We start from the raw sequence: 21,293 nt of genomic DNA, 5'->3' as shown, positions 1-21,293 counted from the left end.
GCTGCAACGGCTTAGATTCGATGTAATCTTTATCTTGTCGGATACATTTATTATTCGTGACAACATATTTCGGACAAAGCTTTCTAACACATTAATTCTAATTTAAACGAACTGACTGTGCTCTACGTATATTTCTTACCTACCTTACAGTCAGCCTTCGCCACACTTGCTGTCATGTAAGACCTACTATCCTAGGTAACTTATATAAAGTCTGGATGGGGTAAAATATGCATATTTATACTTAGTAGTCGATAGGCGAACAAGCTTTAGTATTATTTCTATTGAGCAACCTGTAATCATGAAGACAGAAACCCCATAATAAGCGTATCTTTAATGCACTTTTGTTAGAAATGCTTTAGAGAAAATTATGCACCTGTCATTGTGATACCTATTACGAAGATTTTACCAATTACGTATGTGTAGTAAGATCAAGGTGAGATTATATTTACCTGTGCAGGTATGCAAATAATTGAGAATACAGGTAGGACATTTATTTAGAGAATGTAAAGTTCAAAACCTACAAACAGCGTATTCTATTGAATATGGTTATCTTAACATGAGCTTGATATCTAATCCTTAAAGTGAAATATAAATACTTAGGAATATTTGTACCACATTATAACTCAGAATACTCAGGGATATAAACAGTACGTATATTTGTCTGTCTTTCCAGGTCTTTTATAGTTTGGTTTTATGCACCATATTTTAATGACTTCAATCAAACCGGTCCTGCCTTACCTGTTACTTTGAGATCATTGCAGTAATTAATAATATGAGAAGCGATCAAACAAAATGTTCAGTAATTTGAGGTACACTCACTAGCTTCACGTCGAATAGCTTTTCTTTTTAAAATGACCTTTAGATAAATTATTACATGTAATAAATAAGAGCGCTTGGAAAACTTTTGACAAATTGTCGTGCTATCATTTAATGCTAGTAATATATCGATCAAATATTATGCAGTCAATGTTCCATTTGGAACGAGAGACAGGTACCATAAACATGTTTAAATGCACGCTTTAATCCGTGTTCAAAGCAAGTGTTGTGCTGATTGTTGTGTGGCTAATCAAAACGATGGTTGTAAACAAAGAATAGTGACCAAACCGGGCACGTATTAGTTCAGAAATAAAATAGTTCCTGTAAAATGCTTTCTGAATCTAAGTGCTGCCGACGGTAACTGGCCATTCGATAGTTCAAAAATAAATAGTCATTGTAAAATATCTTAACAGATGTGAGTGCTGCAGATGGTAAGTGGACGTGATCCACATTTGACGTTCATACCTGACGGAAAGACCCGTCAGATCGCATCCACACCGGCTATTATATGTACTTCCGACCAGGAGCCAAGCGATAATCAAGCATGGCGTGTTTAGTTTGGTCAACATCACCATGGATATCAAGTATCAACTAAATATGTTAACGTTGCGAATTTCAATCGTGTATCTTTCTGCAAAATATCATAGCAAGCCGGTTCTTAACCCGTACAGCCATTCAATTATTTACGTCATGTCAGATATATATATATATATATATATATATATATATATATATATATATATATATATATATATATATATATATATATATATATATATATATAAGTTATATATATTCATTAATGACTTTGATCTGGCCATACATTTGTTTGTCTGTCTGTTGATAATATCAATAACAGAGAATACAGTATCAAAGTATTAGACATCGAATCCTTACCTCTCGTATGAATTTCCTCAGCACTCCAGAAAGAACAGTATGACTTTCTCTCGGTCTTTGAATTACACTTTTTTGCATGTAACACCTGGACATTTATTTCTGTCACTCGTCAAAATCTTCTTATATTTTGTAAAACTGATAACTAGGCATCATGAAGGAATTAGTTACACTCACTTAAACTAAAACAGGCACCTTCAAAAATATCACAGTTATATTGTGTATTCCATAAGACACCATTTCTTACTGGTGCCGCACATGTATGTAAAATACATTTATTGCCTACAATGTACGTAATCCAGACGTGACCTTGATTGTAAGTAAACCTAAACCAGATAAACTTCAACCCCCCGAGGGATAAACCATCAATTTATATATTTATAATACAGCTAAGACACTATCACCGTATGTGGGGGAAATTTGCCGTTTAATACCTATACGAGACACTGACAGCGCGTTTTAATTCGATGCCAGTGGGAAGGTGTGACATAATTTAATACCTGTACGAGACATTGACAGCGTGTTTTAAGCTGTTGCCGGTGTGAAGTTGTGACATAATTTAATACCTAAACGAGACACTGACAGCGTGTTTTAAGCTGTTGATAGTGGCAAGTTGTGACATAATTTAATAACTAAACGAGACACTGACAACGTGTTTTAGGCTATTGCCAGTGAAAAATTGTGACATAAGGTAAACTGAGTGAAAAGAGCATTATTGAATCTATTCAAAAGACAATGTAAACGAGTACTGAGAATGAGATCTCGCCTAATTTCTTATTCAAGTAATATATTCACTGAACTTTTACAAAGCGTTATTTAACAATCAATAAATCAATAAATTAGAAAAAATTACACTTCGTTTACGTCTATAATTTATACAAATAGAAGTCTGTATGTCTTCACTTTTGTCTCTTTGAACATGGGCAGCTGAAATGCAGAAGGTGCGGTTACGTCCCTTTAATATCCTTGCATCCCCTACCAACTCATCCGAAAACTCTCTATAATGAAACTGGCATACGCAAACAACCAATCCAAAATTCGTTCTCTATAATGTACTTACATTCCATAGCAACCCATCCAAAATATCCCAATAATATACTGGTATCCCCAACCACCCATTCGAAAAGTACGTTATGCATTAAATAAACATTGATAATCTTAAAACTACACCTGGTATGTATGTCTGTTAGTCTGTCTGTCTGTCTGTATGTCTGTATGTATGTATGTGTGTATGTATGTATGTATGTATGTATGTATGTATGTATGTATGTGTGTGTGTGTGTGTGTGTGTATGTATGTATGTATGTATGTATGCTTATAGCTCAGGCTGTTAGAAGATTAGTCTAGAAGGAATATTTGTGAATTAGGCAGCCGTAGATTATACATGGCAAGTATGTTTTTAACTTATGATTGGACGTGTAGGGAAATTTTGCCGTGTACTCGGCCAGGTAGGCTTTTACCGGGTAGTGCAAAACCCGGTCGTGTCCTGGTGGGCAGGGAGGATACCCGTCCATTCCTAGTTTTATTCTTTATATTTTTGACAAAACTGAGTTTCACGTTCTCATTAATCACCACAACTACGATTTTTGTAGTATTGGTGGTGCTGATATTGCTAGTAGTAGCAGTAGTAGTAGTGGTGGTGCTGGTGATAGTAGTAGTAGCAGTACTAATTACAATAGTACAATATGAATAATACGAAGATAAAAGAACCCTTAGTTCTCATACGCCTACTTGACCGCAGATAAAAATATTATACACGCAGTGGTTAACAATTACAAAGTGTCAAGGCGGTACAAAATACAACGTTTCGATTCTTTCCTTAATATTTTAACTTGATTAATCTCCAAACCCGATAATGACAGGTACACATTATTTTCGAGTACACTTCAAAATATCTAAAACGTTTTCTCAAGGATAGCACGTTTCATCATGTTCGAGAGAGATTGTTGAATAGTTTTTATTCTCCATTTAGCTCTTGTGAGTGATTATAATGGAATCTTACCTAACGTTGATTTCTCGAACTCGCATTAATAGTCTGAAGGGTAGGTAGAGTGACTGAAGTATGAAGAATGACACAGAAAACAAACCAGAAGTATGCGTAAATGAAACATGTATAGCCACATTGTCCTGTTTTGAAACAACTGCGATGGATAATTAAAAGATTTAGATGGATAATTTAAAAATTGAGACTAATAATTTAAAAACTGCGATGGACAATTTAAAAATTGGGATAGATAATTTAAAACCTGCGCTGGATAATTTAAAAATTGCGATGGATAATTTGAAAAGCCTTTATCTTGATTGATCTGAGTCCATTTAAGTCCATTTAAGTATATTTGTACTGATACTCTAAAGTTTAAATCAATATACTCTTATTGTTGAAACACATTTGGTGTATATATGAACCAAGATGGAATAGGACAAAGAGTTATCACAACTAACGTCGTCATTCATAGAATTGGTTGCAAAATAAAACTGAACAAAACGGGGGCATAAAGCAATCACAGGAGAGAGAGAGAGAGAGAGAGAAAGAGAGAGAGAGAGAGAGAAAGAGAGAGAGAGAGTATGTGTTAAATCACCGTTTAACTCTGATGTTTAATATCAAATACATATTACTATTATCTCTGTCGGATTATGTGTACAGGAACACATGTTTACGAATAGTACCGAAGAAGAATTTAATTAACTTGTCTTTGGGTAAATAATTTTTGTGACCATTGTGTTTGGTTGGTTGGGGGGGTAGGGGGTTAGGTACAGTTTGGTTGTTGCTCATAAGAGCGATAACTCGTATGAACTGAACTACTCTTATATAATGTAAGAGTTGTCTCCGTATCGCTATTCTGTGTGGAAATATTTAGCTCTGATGGTGCGAGTACAAATCTGGAATAAAAGCATGATATCAAGAATGCAAATAAGGACACTGCTGACGGCCATTCGTTTACATGGATATGGAATCTATTTGAAACATTGCACTCCAAGCATTTCAAAATATAACAGGACTAAAGGTAAATCTGGATAAATTGACGTAGATCAGGTTTAACATAGGTTGTTTAAAATGAAATTTGATGTATTTACATTTAGAATGGCGGTACACGAAATTTGCTCTTTAGAGTGTTTTTATTTCTTGTAAATTTAATACACATGGTAATTATGATTAAAAGAGAATGAGATATTGTCATTTATACAATAATGAAAGATTGTCACTATTAGATATTGTCACTTGGTCAACAATGAAAAATTGTCACTTATACAATAGTGAGATACTGTCACATACAATAATGAAATAGTGTCACGATTACAACAATGGGGAATGCGTTCTTTAACCAAACTACAGAAAGTTTACACCATAAAGACACCGGTACTATCAAAACTTATGCATTTCTTTAGCCTCGATCAACCCCCATCAAAACCACAAGAAGTCAAAACTACTCCTATGGAAGAGTCAAAACCGAGAATATTCAGCAATTAGACTTGGATCTGGCAGCTACATGGATCATGAGAATTTCGGATATAGATTCCTGTTAGCAAAAATATTTATAGCTTCGTCTTCCCATCCCTGTGGGGATATTTATTAGAACTTTGAGCATAATGCTTCATCAGATACAATGCGTTTTGAAAAGATGCTTTGAAATCGTGGTGCAATGTTTGATATGCACACAGAAACCTGTTCATATGAGGTACACAGATTACACGTTCAATACATACCTGTCTATATGCATTACACAGTTTACACGTTAAATACATACCTGTCTATATGCAGTGCACAGTTTACACGTTCAATACATACCTGTCTATATGCAGTGCAAAGCTTGATATTTGCATGATGGTTAATTCTGAACTAAAACTTAACTAACTTTATAAACCTTAAGTATTTAAATGGGATTCTTGCACGTTCACCATATAACGTATGCCAAAATAGACATTTGTACATATACACATATAAACGTATGCCATAAAAGACGTTTGTTTACATATACACGTATAAACATATGCCAAAATAGATAATTGTACATATGCACATATAGACATATGCCAAATAGATATTTATACATATACACATAAACGTATGTCAAAAAAGATATTTGTGTATATGCACATAAACGTATGCCAAAATAGGTATTTGTACATATATACATATAAACGTATGCCAAATAGATTTTTGTACATATACACATAAACGTATGCCAAAAAGATATTTGTGCATATACACATAAACGTATGCCAAAATAGGTATTTGTACATATATACATATAAACGTATGCCAAAATAGATATTTGTACTTATACACATATGCCAAATAGATATTTGTACATATACACATATAAACGTATGTAAAATAGATTTTTGTACATATACACATATAAACATATGCCAAAATAGATATTTGTACATATACACATAACGTATGCCAAAATAGATATTTGTACATGTACACATATAAACGAACGTCAGAAGTTGATATTTGTACATGTACACATATAAACGAACGTCAGAATTAGATATTTTTACATGTACACGTATAAACGAACGTCAGAAGTATATATTTTATATGTACATATAAGAACGGACGTCAGAAAAGTATATAGCTTTACACTTACACATATAAATGGACGTCGGAAATTTTGTTACTTTTACTTGTACAACAATATTTTTAACTCCTTCATTGTATATTTTCAACGGTGTCAGCCTCGTGAAAACTCTACAATTCCAAACTTGGACAACACATATATCTAAATGTTTCAAACATTAAAATTATAATTTAAGTATAAAAAATTCAAATTATAAATAAGCATATTCAACGCGTTTCGTGTTCCATCTACCAGTGATTGTTGAGCTTTATAGAATTGTCCATTGCTCGAGAAAACAAGACCATGGTAGTAGCTGAAGATACACTACTCATGGTAATTCGAATTTTCATTTGCTCGAAAAACAGGACCATGGTAATTAGAATTTTCGTTTGCTCAAAAAACAGGACCATGGTATGGTAATGAGAATTTTCAACAAGATCAGTATTATTTCCGGCTATATTCCATATTTCGTATTGTCTTAATGGACCAGTAATGGACCACCTTTTCTAAAAACCATAACTTTAGTTTTAGCAAGGTTAATATTTAGATTCTATTTATTACTTTAATCACGCAAATTATTTATAACATATTTATAAACAGTCAATGTTTTCTGAAAATAAAACAAAATCACCAGCAAATAATAACAAAAATAAAAACAATTCGTCTAACTCTATACAAACATCTGACACAGAATTAGGCAAAAAAATAACTTGGTTTTGCCTTAGAACTACTTTATCCTGACTTTTGCTCACTCTCCTATTGATTTAAGTATGATCAATTTCTAAACCGACACTGGTCGTTTTGGATCACGTTAAGGAGTGTACGCTCTCCATTGTTCTCCAGCCATAGGGGTAAGTGTTAAATTTATATTTCATTTGATATGCGAAACTTATTCGGTTTGTAATGTCTTATCGCGTAATAAAGCATTTATTACAACGCAGATTTGAACTTTGAATTACAAGTCACTATTAGAGGTTAAAGTATTATCATATATCTAGAGATTTTACAGAAACTATTATTATGACCAATTTGGTTTTATTGTAGCTGATTTTAACTGTCGCTGTGATTGTGACTGTCACTGTGATTGTGACTGTGAATATGACTAGAAATGTCTAGAGCTGTCTGAAGCTGTCTGAAGCTGTCTAAAGTTGTTTAGAGATGTCTGGAGTTTCCAGAGTATTTAAGGCTACATGCTGTCGATACGTATGTATGTATGTACGTATGTCTGTGCCACGGACGTAGACGTAGCAAATTCAAAAGGGTGCTGTATGCTGTCTGTACGTGTGTATAAGTATGACTGTACATGTGGTGGATCCATAAAGGGTGCGAGCGGCCGATAAGAGTGTGGGCCAACCCAAGGAATCGTGCGACTGTACAAGGGGTCTAGAAGCATACGTTTGGTTCAGTTGTCATTCCAATTGCATAGTTGTGTTCATAAGATTATTTTGAATCTTAGTTGTGTTCATAAGATTATTTTGAATCTCAGTTGTGTTCATAAGATTATTTTTGAATCTTAATCGAGTTCATATTCAAGATTATGTGAATCTCTCTTGTAGTGTAAAATACTGTTTGAAGCGTATCTGCAGTCCATGAGGTTTTCTTGAATCTGCACTTCATATTGATTTCATATTTTTGGTTTATTTTCAATGTGTAAATGCTGTGCAGAGTGATTTGAGTCAATCGTATGTTGAGAGCGTGAGAGAATCATTGTATTTTTACATCATATATTTTTCTTTATTAATTCATTTCATAAATTTCCATCTTTCTCACATTGTGTTTGTCTTATTCATTTAGTCCAAAAGCCCACTCGGTTTCTATTCTGCGACAATCTCAGGTAGACTGGAATGATGCTTTTAGTTCTCCAGTTAATAAGGAGATAGTATCAGTGGTGAAACTTCACCTTGTATCCAACCTACTTTAAACATAAAAAGGCACTATGACTTCCCATTATTGAAATACACGATTCAACTACACCGTACACAGAACGAAGAACACTTTACATTTTGTCATTTACGCCTTGTCTAAAAACAGTCGACCACAAACCATTTATGTAAAACACTATCTATTGCCGTTTTAAAGTCAACAAAAGCTAAGTAAAAGCTTTGACGTTGATTCAAATATTTATTAATCAATGTAAAAACAAATGTAGCGTCCATAGTTCCCACTCTTTTCTTGAAACGAAACTGTCCACCCGATAGTTTGTAATTGTCCTCCGCCCAATTTACGTCTTTCATATAAAATACAGATAAATAGTATTTGAAATCATCACGATATATATATATATATGTTTCTTTGAATTCTAGGGAAATAAATTATTTCTTGAAATGGTCAAAACATGTTGGTTTTCGTTCTTTTCTTTTACTTAGTTTAAGACCATATAGTCGTAACAATAGTTACCAATGACCTTGCTTGATTGTAATGATTTCAAGCTTCGGGTATAAAAATACAGACACCAGATAAAATAGATACCCTTGGCCAAGCTAGGTTGTTATTGTTTAGAGCTTCCGGTATGAAAATACAGACACCATATAAAATAGTTACACATGGCCAAGCTTGGATGTTATGGTTTAGAGCTTCCGGTATGAAAATACAGACACCATATAAAACAGTTACTCATGGCCAAGCTTGGTTGTTATGATTTAGAGCTTCCGGTATGCAAAGAAAGACAACAGATAAAACTAATACACTGCATGTGGTAGTGACAGGGGCTCTTTATTCCAAAAATATAAATATGGTCTAGTTGTCTTCCTTAAGCATGTCGGTTTAATACATCCTGAGGCACACCTACTTTTGGCTGCATTACGTATGTAAAAATGAGCTGAAAAGTTGAGCGACTTAAATACGTTTTACACACTGTCACTATAGCATTGAAAGTAGATACTTGTCTTACATGGGTATTTTTTATGCTGCTTTACAGGTATCTCAAAACCAAAGGTTGTTGTTGTACTTTTTCTTTGTCATTGTGGTGGTTGGCTTCTTTTGGATACTGGGCTTTTTGATTTTTTAATCAAAATTAAGAACAACACATCACCTAGCTATTCATTCTCACCCATGACTTTTGGTTCCAAAGGTCAACCTTCTAGACTTCCCCGGCTCCGGACGCCCACACTTCAAAGTGAACAAAATTTGTGCTGCACAGCTTGTGTAAACTTTAGACTTGTTTACAACAACGATAACAGCATGAACAACAACAAAACTACTACTACTACTACTACTACTACTACTACTATTGTATTCCATAAAAAGTCTTAAATATACTTACTATTGTCCAGATCATGTAGCAGCTGACTCTGTTTTCGTAACCATGGTAACACGGCCTCGATATCAGCCTCGGTCCTTTTAAAAGATGGTCTAGTAATTACCCGGATGACCTCATCTATAATGCTCGCCATTTTAAAATTGCTCGATTACTTGTTAAATTTTGATTTTTGTTACATCAAACTTCACATTTTAAAAGGTCTCATTTAGCACTAGAGCACAGGCACATCTTGTCCTTTCTGAGTAATCCTATTTCGAGACACCTGTAAAATAACAATAATAATAATAATATGAACAAAACAATAGCACACACACACACACACACACACACACACACACACACACACATATATTACAATGGCAGTCATGATTTTCGTCTTATAAAGAAAAGTATTTCGGTTGTTTAAAGAACAATACCACCACTCGAAACTACACTACAGGATAGTTATATGCCTGGTTTTTCTTCCTTACTCTTTTTTCCTTTATTGCATGCACCGACAATATTAGGAACAGAAATAACGATCATTGACTGCTTGTAAGAGAGCCAGTCGTTATGCTCTTTTAACCCCACTACGTCAGATACACCCTGCATCTTTACAGAATTGATCGTGTTCCCATGAAGTGTGGCAAACACGGAGGCGTAAGGCGGTTATTTATATTTCTGCACAGCACAGAGTGGAACTGTTTCGTATGTCAAGCAGAGCTATAAAACAATGGTCGTTTAGCAGCTTGCAATTCATGTAAGACCTTTTCATCCAAATGAAACAAAGAGCGTCACACAGTGAAGACATATGCAAGTGAAAGCGTATAATAAGGGAAAAAGCACCCCCCCCCCCATTAAAACAAAGCGAAAAAAATAGAAAATATAAAATTAAAAATCTAGTAAGATGATGATGATGATAAAAATTGAAATTAAATTTAAAAAATACAAAAATTCAGGCCATTTTCCATGACGACCATTTGAATTTAATGACATAGAGAAAAGTATTTGCTCGTGAAACAACAAAGAATCAAATTTCTGTGTGACTAGGTTTGCTAATGGCTTAAGAAATATCTCTCTTTATTCTATCCAAAAAGGTTTGCACGAACGAAAAAGAAAAAAGAAGGAAAAACAAAGAAATAAAACTAAAAATATTAACTTGTAACTACGTTTCACCTCTCCCCAAAAAGCAACAAATAAATCAATAAAAAAAGCAAAAACAATATAGGCCTTCTATATCGTATCCAAGAAGCAAGTTTTCATCGTTTAAATTATAATTTAGACAGCTTGAAGCAAATAAAGGAACATTGCTGGATAGGTTTTGAATTTTAGTTTAAAACTGAACTTCAAATCATGTTTGAAATTGCGTTGCTTTGAATCATCACATGACACACAAGTTTGTGACCATAGATTCGTAACATCATCATGTGATAAATATAGTCTTACATTTTCATCATTCATGAATATAGTGGTACATTATTATGTAATAAATATGGTCGTACATTTTCATCATCGATAAATATAGTCTTAATTTTTATCATGTGATAACTATAGTCTTACATTTTCATCATGTGATATAGTCTTACATTTTCATCATGTGATATAGACTTACAGTTTCATCATGTGATATAGTCTTACATTTTCATCATGTGATATAGTCTTACAGTTTCATCATGTGATATAGTTTTACATTTTCATCATGTGATAAATATAGTTTTACATTTTCATCATGTGATAAATATAGTTTACATTTTCATCATGTGATATAATTTTACATTTTCATCATGTGATATAGTCTTACATTTGTGCTCATTTTCTTCTCATTTTATCATATTTGTTGAAGGAAGGCAAAAATTACAAATTCTTAAACATGTGTCATAACTTTTATTTAAAATCAGTATTCGGATGAGATCTGTTAATTATAGTTATGGTGTAATTCACGATGAAGAAAATGATTGTTGTTGAAGTTGCTGTTCTTGGTTTAACGCCATTTTTTTTTATCGCATGATAGGCTACACTTGGCGGCCAGTACATATGATGGAGGAAGAACCTGGAAAAAATCCCGGGAAGAACCGCAGGCCCACGGGAAGCTACGGGCAAGCTTTCTCACATACCCACGCTGGCCGAGCATGAAACTTGAACATGTAAAGGCGAGCGCCTTAAACCACTCAGCCACCCAGGGCCCTTCGTAAATAATTACTAAGAATATTTAAAAAAAAAAAGAAACTCATTGATTTCCAAGAGAAAGTTACAAAACACAGCTTGATAAATTCAATATAATTGCAGATAATCATATCTAAGGCTAATGGCACGATGCTTCAGATTAGGCGAGGGATATATTCTTTTTTGAGAAAAGAAAAATACTTATTAAAAAAGAATAAATATGCAAAGTGAGGAACTACCGCTGTTCCAGACTTATCTACCAGGGTATTCTCAGTTTTGGTTGCTTTTAAATTAGTCACTTTATTGATCCATACAATATGACACAAACTTTTAAATTAGTCACTTTATTGATCGGTACTATAGGACACAAACTTTCTCCTCTACATCAAGAGTCACCGAAAGTTACAAAACACATCCATTCAATCTTATTATGTACAAATGCCACAAAAGTATAGTTATAAAAGTATTGACCCTCAACTGTGATGGTGGCCAGGAAAAAATATATTTCAAATGCATTTATTCACGTAAACATGCTCGTGTACAGTAATACTTATTGAGGCAACACTTCTTGTCCTTTAGACTGCCACACAGTCTCTAAAGACAGGTAGCTGAATGGTTACTTAAAAAATACGCGTACGACAAACATTAAACATATTACGAGGGCAATTCGGAAAATAAAACAGACGGAGATATTATATATATGAGCAAACGAATTCATTAATATTATTAAGAATTAGACGTTTTGTCCTTTCCTGCTCGTGCGCGCAAGTCTGAAGACGATGTTGAAAATGAGACTAGCAACCATTTTTTCTCTGCCATTTTTACGTACATCAGTGACATACATAATGGATAAAATATGGATACACACATACGCCAGTTACTTATATAATGAATAAAATATGGACACACATATTGGTGACGTATATTATGATAAATTATGGATGCACATATCAGTGACCTATATAATGGATAAAATATGGACACACACACGTCAGTGACGCATATAATGAATAAAATACGGACACCTATTAGTGACGTATATAATGGCTAAAATATGGATACACACATCAGTAGTGTATATAAGGGATACAATATGAACACAAACACACCAGGACCTATATAACGTGTAGAATATGGACACATTCACCACAAGAGTACATAAATAATGAGACTTATATAAGGGATAGAGTACGCACAAAGTTGATGTAATAAACTCAACAGTAGTATTCTTTCAGGTTTATTTTGAACCTATTTTTAGCAATTTTACTGTTTACAAGCATTCGAAATATCATTCGGAATCTCATGATGACAGAACTATCCATTGATATTTCTTATATACGGTGATTTTTAGCAATTTTACTGTTTACAAGCATTCGAAATATCATTCGGAATCTCATGATGACAGAACTATCCATTGATATTTCTTATATACGGTGATTTTTGGCAATTTTACTGTTTACAAGCATTCGAAATATCATTCGGAATCTCATGATGACAGAACTATCCATTGATATTTCTTATATACGGTGATTTTGAAGTTGCTGTTTTATATTTGTTTTTAAACCAACAAAAATGTTTTCCCTGAAATAAAAATAAAATGTGTCATTGTAATTGCAACTGGTCACGGACAGTGATCGAAAAAGTCTGTTACTCTTTTCCACAAGCATAGTTTAAGAAGATTGGATTTTACATGCATTTTTTAAAATACGTAATAACTATGGTAAGTATTTAAGAATATGTATGCTAAACTTCATTGGCCCAAGTAACACTACATTAAGTTAACAACCATGGTATTGATCTGTGTCATCTGCATTGTTTTAATCAAATATGCACACTTAAAAATGAAAACAAATCCATCAGCTTTGCGGTAATAGCTATCAATAAAACAGTTCAAGACTTGAATCCAAAAATGCATGCACAAAGTCTACTGAAATTAAATTTCATTATTTAAATTATGTCAGCATCTAACCAATGCCCCATGGAAATCCAGGTAAAAATATGGTCTTTTTATGCTAAGTGCCTTTGATAATCAATGCACAAAGAAGTACAGTTTAAATAACAGAAATATCTCTCGATAGCCCTTTGGCTCTATATTAAGTTTTTTTTTATAAAAAAAAATACAATATTGTATGTATATAACGAAAAGTTGACTTAGACTGACATGACTGCGACCGCTAATTAAAAAAACAAGCCCTTCTAGTACTTTCATTTTTTTAATAAATTGGAGGCCCCAGTCGTGTTAGTCTTAGCGTCCGTACTAGTAGAGCTTGTTTATAAATTGGAGGCCCCTGCCATGTTAGTCTAAGTGTCCGTACTAGTAGAGGTTGTTTATAAATTGAGGAGGCCCCAGTCATGTCAGTCATAGTGTCCGTTCTAGTAGAGATTATTCTTAAAATTGGAGGACCCATTCATGTCAAAGTGTGCGTTCTAGTAGAAATTATTTTTAAAATTGGAGGACCCATTCATGGCAAAGTGTGCGTTCTAGTAGAAATTATTTTTAAAATTGGAGGACCCATTCATGTCAAAGTGTGCGTTCTAGTAGAAATTATTTTTAAAATTGGAGGACCCATTCATGTCAAAGTGTGCGTTCTAGTAGAAATTATTTTTAAAATTGGAGGACCCATTCATGGCAAAGTGTGCGTTCTAGTAGAGATTATTTTTAAAATTGGAGGACCCATTAATGTTTGTCTAAGTGTCCGTTCTAGTAGAGATTATTTTTAGAATTGTAGGACCCATTCATGTCAAAGTGTGCGTTCTAGTAGAAATTATTTTTAAAATTGGAGGACCCATTCATGTCAAAGTGTCCGTTATAGTAGAGATTATTTTTAAAATTGGAGGACCCATTCATGTCAGTCTATGTGTTCGTTCTAGTAGAGATTATTTTTAAAAGTGGAGGACCCATTCATGTCAGTCTAAGTGTCCGTTATAGCAGTGATTTTAAAAAAAAAGAAATTGGAGGACCCATTCATGTCAGTCTAAGTGACTGTCCTAGTAGAGATTATTTTTAAAATTGGAGGACCCATTCATGTCAAAGTGTCCGTTATAGTAGAGATTATTTTTAAAACTGGAGGACCCATTCATGTTAGTTTAAGTGTCAGTTCTAGTAGAGATTATTTTTTAAATTGGAGGACCCATTCATGTCAGTCTAAGTGTTTGTACGATGTTACGTGTTTAGGCTCTAATAAACAGTAATAAGATTGAAGACAACAAGCTTTATGAAATTTAACAAATAATTTATTTCCCTAGAAAATCAAGGTAAAAAAGGAAAAAAATACTTACGGTTTTAAGAATCAAATCCAAAAATAATCCAAAAATAATCCATGAATAAAAAAATTAGAAGTCCTAGTAATAAAATGTTCTAATGAATTTGAGTTCGAGTCCCGACGAAAATCCAAAATGGAAGGCGATGACTTACGCTATAACCTGTATAGTACGGATGTGTCTACAGTTCTTTGTTGTACCACAAAATATAATATTCCTGTGTTTGAATTTCTGAATAAAATTTCAATAAATGTGTTTATCCAAAAATTCTGTATGAGCACTTAAATATTCTCCAGGGAAACGAGTTAATCTTTTAGAATCCAAACAATTTGAAGAAAATTAAAAATATAACTCATGCTGGTCGCAACAAAACGAACACCTTGACATCAAGTGTTTAGAAACCCAAACTAACTAAATTCTCTATAGACTAAGGTTATACAGTCTAAGTAGGACGTAACATAGATACCCGTATGAGGGTCACTTGATTAGTTTAGAGAACAATGTAGAAGCTATTTACGTGTCGAAGGTCACGAATTCCAGTACAGCCTCGATCTCACTTATGTATCCCACAACAAAAAAGGTTGTTTACTCAACTGTTACTAATTTTGAATCAAGTTCAGGAACTAGGACAGCATTAGGTGCTTACGACTAAGCGGTCAGGTCAAACTAATTTCAGGAAAATATCAAATTCCAGTAAAAAAATTACATTACTATAACATGTAATGGAAACAAACAAACTAAAACTAACAAACAAACAATTAAATCAAATCAAATATAAATTAAATCAAAATGTACATTACAACTAATAGAGCTTGTTTTTTAAACTAGAAGCCCACAGGGGTCTCTGCAATTTCTTTTTTTTTTTGGGGGGGGGAGGGGGCAAACATGTAGTGGTCAGCTATTTTATTTTACGGATGTAAGTCAAAACATATTTAGAAGTGAAAAGATCCCAAGTTATTCTCATTTGTAAGACAGTTGCACGTTGCCAGATATCAATGTCTAACTAAAATCTGTCCAAATACTTTTTTTGCAATAACATTTTAAAAAAGTAATCTAACAGAAATGTGACATTTTCAAGTGTTAAAAGTATCTTTACATTAGGAATACTAAACGCCATTTTCCAAACTATATTAAGGTCATCTTCATTCCTTCTCGTGCTGTATTTTGTAATTTTCGTTCATTTTGGAATAAATGCACGGCTTCTGAGGTATGTTTTACTTGTTGCTATTTGTAGAATAGGTGTTTAATAACGATTATTATAACTAATTTCAGCTAGATGGTTTTACTGAAGTTTGATAACTACTTGTTATGCCATTGCTGAAGCAAAGAGCAAAGGACTGACTGGTAGCGTTGTAAAGATGACAAGCGCAATGCTGAGTTTTATCCTTTTCAACGTTTTGAGTCTGGCAAGCTGTATTCACGTTTTCAGTGATTTTTAGAAAGGGGTCCCTTTATTGATGACGTAACAACATCATTTGGTTCTTTGTTTGTATGGAGGCTATCGTCATAGTGTGTGAATTCATTGCATGTTTCATAACTTTTGGAAGTTATTTTTTTTTAAATGGCAATTCTTTGCACAAACCTTTGAAATTGGAATACAGTTTTCCAGTAAAATTCCTACATTACGATACCTGTCAAAATGGAGAATATTGACCTTAAAATTTATGACAAAAAATGATTGTAAAACATAAGAAAAAGACCTATCGTTTTAGCGTTTTTTTAATTGTTTTTTTTGTAACTTTGATCGATTCCATCAGGGCAAATACCAAGGGACGTGGACAATTAGGTGACTGGTCTTAAATTTTATCTATGTCATTACTTACGATAGATGCGCGCGCACACACGCACGCACGCACGCACACACACACACACACACACACACACACGCTCTTCAAGGTTTGATGTTTTGGGCATTCACTGCATCAGACTGTAAGCTATCGATCTGAAGCTGTCGCTCCGTTAGGTCAACACGGTGTACGAATCATTAGAACTATAGTGTATGTCAGACCAGTCAAAGTGGTAGCTATTTAACCTTAGAATTACGATTAATCTATTATTTAACTTATCATTCTTTTAGGTTCAGTTTTTGTAGACATTTGAATTCACTGTTCTTGGGTGTAACTATTTACATTCGTAGGCGCTAAAGTGTTTTCACTTTCCGATATAATAAACTGTAGTAAGTGAGAGGTAACTGAATACGTAAACGGTCGGATTCAGTTTCAATTAAAAATGAAATGTTTATTTAATCATGACCATGCGTACTCTAGGCCACAAAGGTAAGAGTGCGTTTTTAGAGGAAGACTGCAAACATATCATGAATATCCACTGTACTTTGAATGACAACCATTCATATTCGAAACCCATCCAAAAGAATTAAAAAAATGCTAAGTTTGTTTTGTATTCCTGCACATAAATTATATGATACTACCCGTTTATTTTACACCGGTCAAGGTAGGGACATTAAACCTTGCGAAAGAAAGCTGAGTACTCGGTAGATGTGCATAGCGTTTTTTTTTATATAACTTTGATCGATTCCATCAGGGCAAATACCAAGGGACGCGGACAATTTGCATGAAAGTGAAATAGTGTCAAATGTATAAAAATTTACTGAGTTAGGTGACTGGTCTTAAAGTTTACCTTCGTCATTACTTACGATAGATGCGCGCGCGCATACACACACACACACACACACACACACACGCACACCTCTTATTTGTAGCTACAGACGTGAGAATGCAAAACTATGTCACGAAGATGTTTTCTAAGCCTAACATAAATGAGATTCCAGTATAGGACTGTATGTGCACATAATTAGCATGAAAACAATCAATACTTTTCTCAACTCAAGATCGGCCTGGCATGGGTCTTGGTGTGGGGGCGTTACAACTGGAATTGATAAAAACTGAGTAAAGCACCTAGATATTCAACTTTATTGTGAAATGTTAGTTCTAATTATTGGGTGAATTTCTATGACGTCACCAAGTTTAAAAATTCCTTGCATATTTAATCATTTGTGCATCATCATTGCACATAAATTACAAAATTAGCAATTCCTTGACAATTTGAAAGATATTTATAAAACCAATGTTAAACATGTGAATATATTGACTATTTAAATATAGCCTGATGATAACATTTTTAATCTATTTGCCCCTTTTCCTAATAACGAGTTAGTTTCTACTCTCTACCTATTTCTTTTTAATTTAATTTTGTAATAATAATATTGTACATGTGATATATTAAGGATTCTGAATAACACAGGTCATGTTCAATACTAAATAACATAGGCCATGTACAATACTGAATAACATAGGTCATGTCCAATACTGAATACCATAGGTCATGTACAATACTGAATAACAGTGGTCATGTACAATAGTGAATAACATAGGTCATCTATAATACTGAATAACATCGGTCATGTACAATACTGAATAAGATAGGTCATGTACAATACTGAATAACAGTGGTCATGTACAATACTGAATAACATAGGTCATCTATAATACTGAATAACAGTGGTCATGTACAATACTGAATAACATCGGTCATGTACAATACTGAATAGCATAGGTCATCTATAATACTGAATAACATCGGTCATGTACAATACTGAATAACAGTGGTCATGTCCAATACTGAATAACATAGGCCATGTACAATACTGAATAATATAGGCCATGTACAATACTGAATAACATAGGTCATCTATAATACTGAATAACATCGGTCATGTACAATACTGAATAACATCGGTCTGTACAATGCTGAATATCATAGGTCATAGATAATATTGAATGAAATGGTTTTCAGAGTTGAATATGTTTCATACTATTCTTACAAAGACACTTCGTGTATTCGTTCCGTACATTATAAAGACGTCAGAAATACTCAATATAATATACTAATTTTAATTATTAAAATAATTACGCACATATCTCAGGCCATCTTTACAACCTACCCATCTAAATACGCATGCGTGTACGTATATGAGAGAGAGAGAGAGAGAGAGAGAGAGAGAGAGAGAGAGAGAGAGAGAGAATAAGAAGAAGTGACAGAGAATATGATTTTAATCAAGAGGCAGAAAGAGGAAACACACAGGCTGCCCTTCGCAAAGAATTCTCATCCCCTGTATGTTGTCTACTCCCATCCGTTCAGCTTTGCAGTGCCCATCACCCAACCCGATCCATATGTTCAAAGAGGGTATGGTCTGCTGAAGAGGAGATTGAGGTGTGAAGAGTGGTGGTGGTTTTTGACGTTATCCATATCCGATAGCACTGAAAACGCACATATTTCTCCGATATACCACTTTCAAGGTGATACTTGCATCAAAATGATTAGAACACATTGTTTTCAGCCACTCATGAATTTTGAATATATCAAATTTAATTTAAATTACAATCGTTATCAGCAGGAACTCTGTACTTACAATCCAAATGAGGGAGACCTCTAACATTTATCGTCAACAACTCCTTTCTGACAAATATGGCACATGTTGGCCGAATTAAAAATTTCATATCTTTAAGTGAAAACCTCAGGTTTTGGTTTGAACTATAGCTACACTAGCTTGCAATTTTGCTCAAAGCATTCTAAAACACCTGAACAGAATCATTACCTCTGTAAACTATTGGTTTTTACTTCTTGTGTACTAGTTTTTATGTATGTGCAAAAGCCAGATGGTTTATTCGTCGAAGCTTTTACCCCTTGTGTACTCGTGTTTATGTATCTGCAGAGGCCAGATGGTTTATTCGTCGAAGCTTTTACCCCTTGTGTACTCGTGTTTATGTATCTGCAGAGGCCAGATGGTTTATTCGTCGAAGCTTTTACCCCTTGTGTACTCGTGTTTATGTATCTGCAGAAGCCAGATGGTTTATTCGTCGAAGCTTTTACCCCTTGTGTACTCGTGTTTATGTATCTGCAGAGGCCAGATGGTTTATTCGTCGAAGCTTTTACCCCTTGTGTACTCGTGTTTATGTATCTGCAGAGGCCAGATGGTTTATTCGTCGAAGCTTTTACCCCTTGTGTACTCGTGTTTATGTATCTGCAGAGGCCAGATGGTTTATTCGTCGAAGCTTTTACCCCTTGTGTACTCGTGTTTATTTATCTGCAGAGGCCAGATGGTTTATTCGTCAAAGCTTTTACCCCTTGTGTACTCGTGTTTATTTATCTGCAGAAGCCAGATGGTTTATTCGTCGAAGCTTTTGCATATTTTAATATTAACTCCATTGTATGTTTTGGTAGCAGACATTCAAGGTCACAGTAGCTGACCAATGAACTTTTAGCTGATGTTGATAGTTCATGAGTTTCAAGATATAATCTTTTCTGATATGAGGCCTATTGCGTTGCCTACTCTTTTCAACTCTTTTAATCTTTCCTCCGAATAACAAATGAGCACGTTTTTCAAACGAACCGTGGAGTGTGATGACCTTTTATCTGACAGTACATCTATTTCGAGAGATCTTTCATTCCAACATAATAACACTTACATTCCTCCTGAATTAATATTAGTAACACGTTAATTGCATTCCTTCTCAGTTTTAATTGCTCTAAACGGCCTAATGTCTTTATTTGTTCTTGTCCCATATACAATATCTGATATATTCATTTTCCAATTATTCAATATTCTCAATTTTGTATTTTAAAAACTGTTCCATGTATCTATCTAATTTGCAGTTTGAATACTTATTATTTAAAATAGACTCAGTATCATAAATCTATGCATATTTATCGTCAACGCATGCTTTTATTAAACCCACTGAATAAATCTTTGTTTACACTTTCACTGAGTAGCACACGTGTTCTCATGAATAGGCAGTTGTACCTCTCAAATGCCCATTTTTAAGTGATATATCGGTAAAATTTAGTACGAGTTTAATTCTATAAGATATGATGATAACATTCATTTCTGGTTTGTTCATAATAGCAAAGCATAAACATTTCAATTTGCATTTGAATGCCCTCTTCTGGAGAAGGCAAACATATCAACTTAGCAGTCATTACAAGCTGAATGAAGTACAATATCAAATATATTAGTTTCTTACCAATTAGTATCTTCATGTGCGGTTCAGCCTGAAAAAGAAAGGTTCAGGTTTTGGTCATTTGTGCCACTTTAACCTTGTTGATTCTATTCCTAAACAATCCTTTCCTCCCATTCGTAGTCGGATTTTGTCCAAATTTGTACTGCCCACGTAGTTTTCTATTCAGTTGTCTTCTTTTTTTCTTGTTCTGTCTACTGCGTTCGATTTTGTTTTAATTTCATAAATATTTCATCGTCGCTAAGATTCATCGTCGTTGCAGTGAAATCGAGTTTATATGTATTTATCTAACGCGATCTGCATTGTTTCCATTCTTAA

General features: G+C 33.9%; 1 protein-coding gene across 3 annotated transcripts in view; it reads right to left on the bottom strand.

Moving 5' to 3' along the window:
• LOC149776085 (uncharacterized) overlaps positions 1–21,062 on the bottom strand; it is a 53,295-nt gene extending 32,233 nt beyond the window's left edge. For 2 of the 3 annotated variants that reach the window (XM_089942366.1, XM_089942367.1), the window contains exons 1-2: positions 20,982–21,062; positions 9,541–9,799 (exon numbers count right to left, since the gene is read on the bottom strand). In XM_089942366.1, the coding sequence (XP_089798492.1) occupies positions 9,541–9,670 (130 nt within the window). In that variant the 5' untranslated portion in view covers positions 9,671–9,799; positions 20,982–21,062. Of the gene's footprint in view, positions 1–1,713; positions 1,927–9,540; positions 9,800–20,981 lie in introns of those variants that run through there. The other variant, XM_089942371.1, reaches the window with a different exon arrangement.
• Between the last annotated feature and the right edge of the window lie 231 nt (positions 21,063–21,293).

The sequence above is a fragment of the Sinohyriopsis cumingii genome, chromosome 18, assembly GCF_028554795.1.
Source record: "Sinohyriopsis cumingii isolate HCF-2022 chromosome 18, ASM2855479v2, whole genome shotgun sequence".
NCBI lineage: Eukaryota > Metazoa > Mollusca > Bivalvia > Unionida > Unionidae > Sinohyriopsis > Sinohyriopsis cumingii.
Note: the sequence above shows the minus strand (reverse complement) of the source record. Positions and strands in the feature narration are given on the sequence as shown.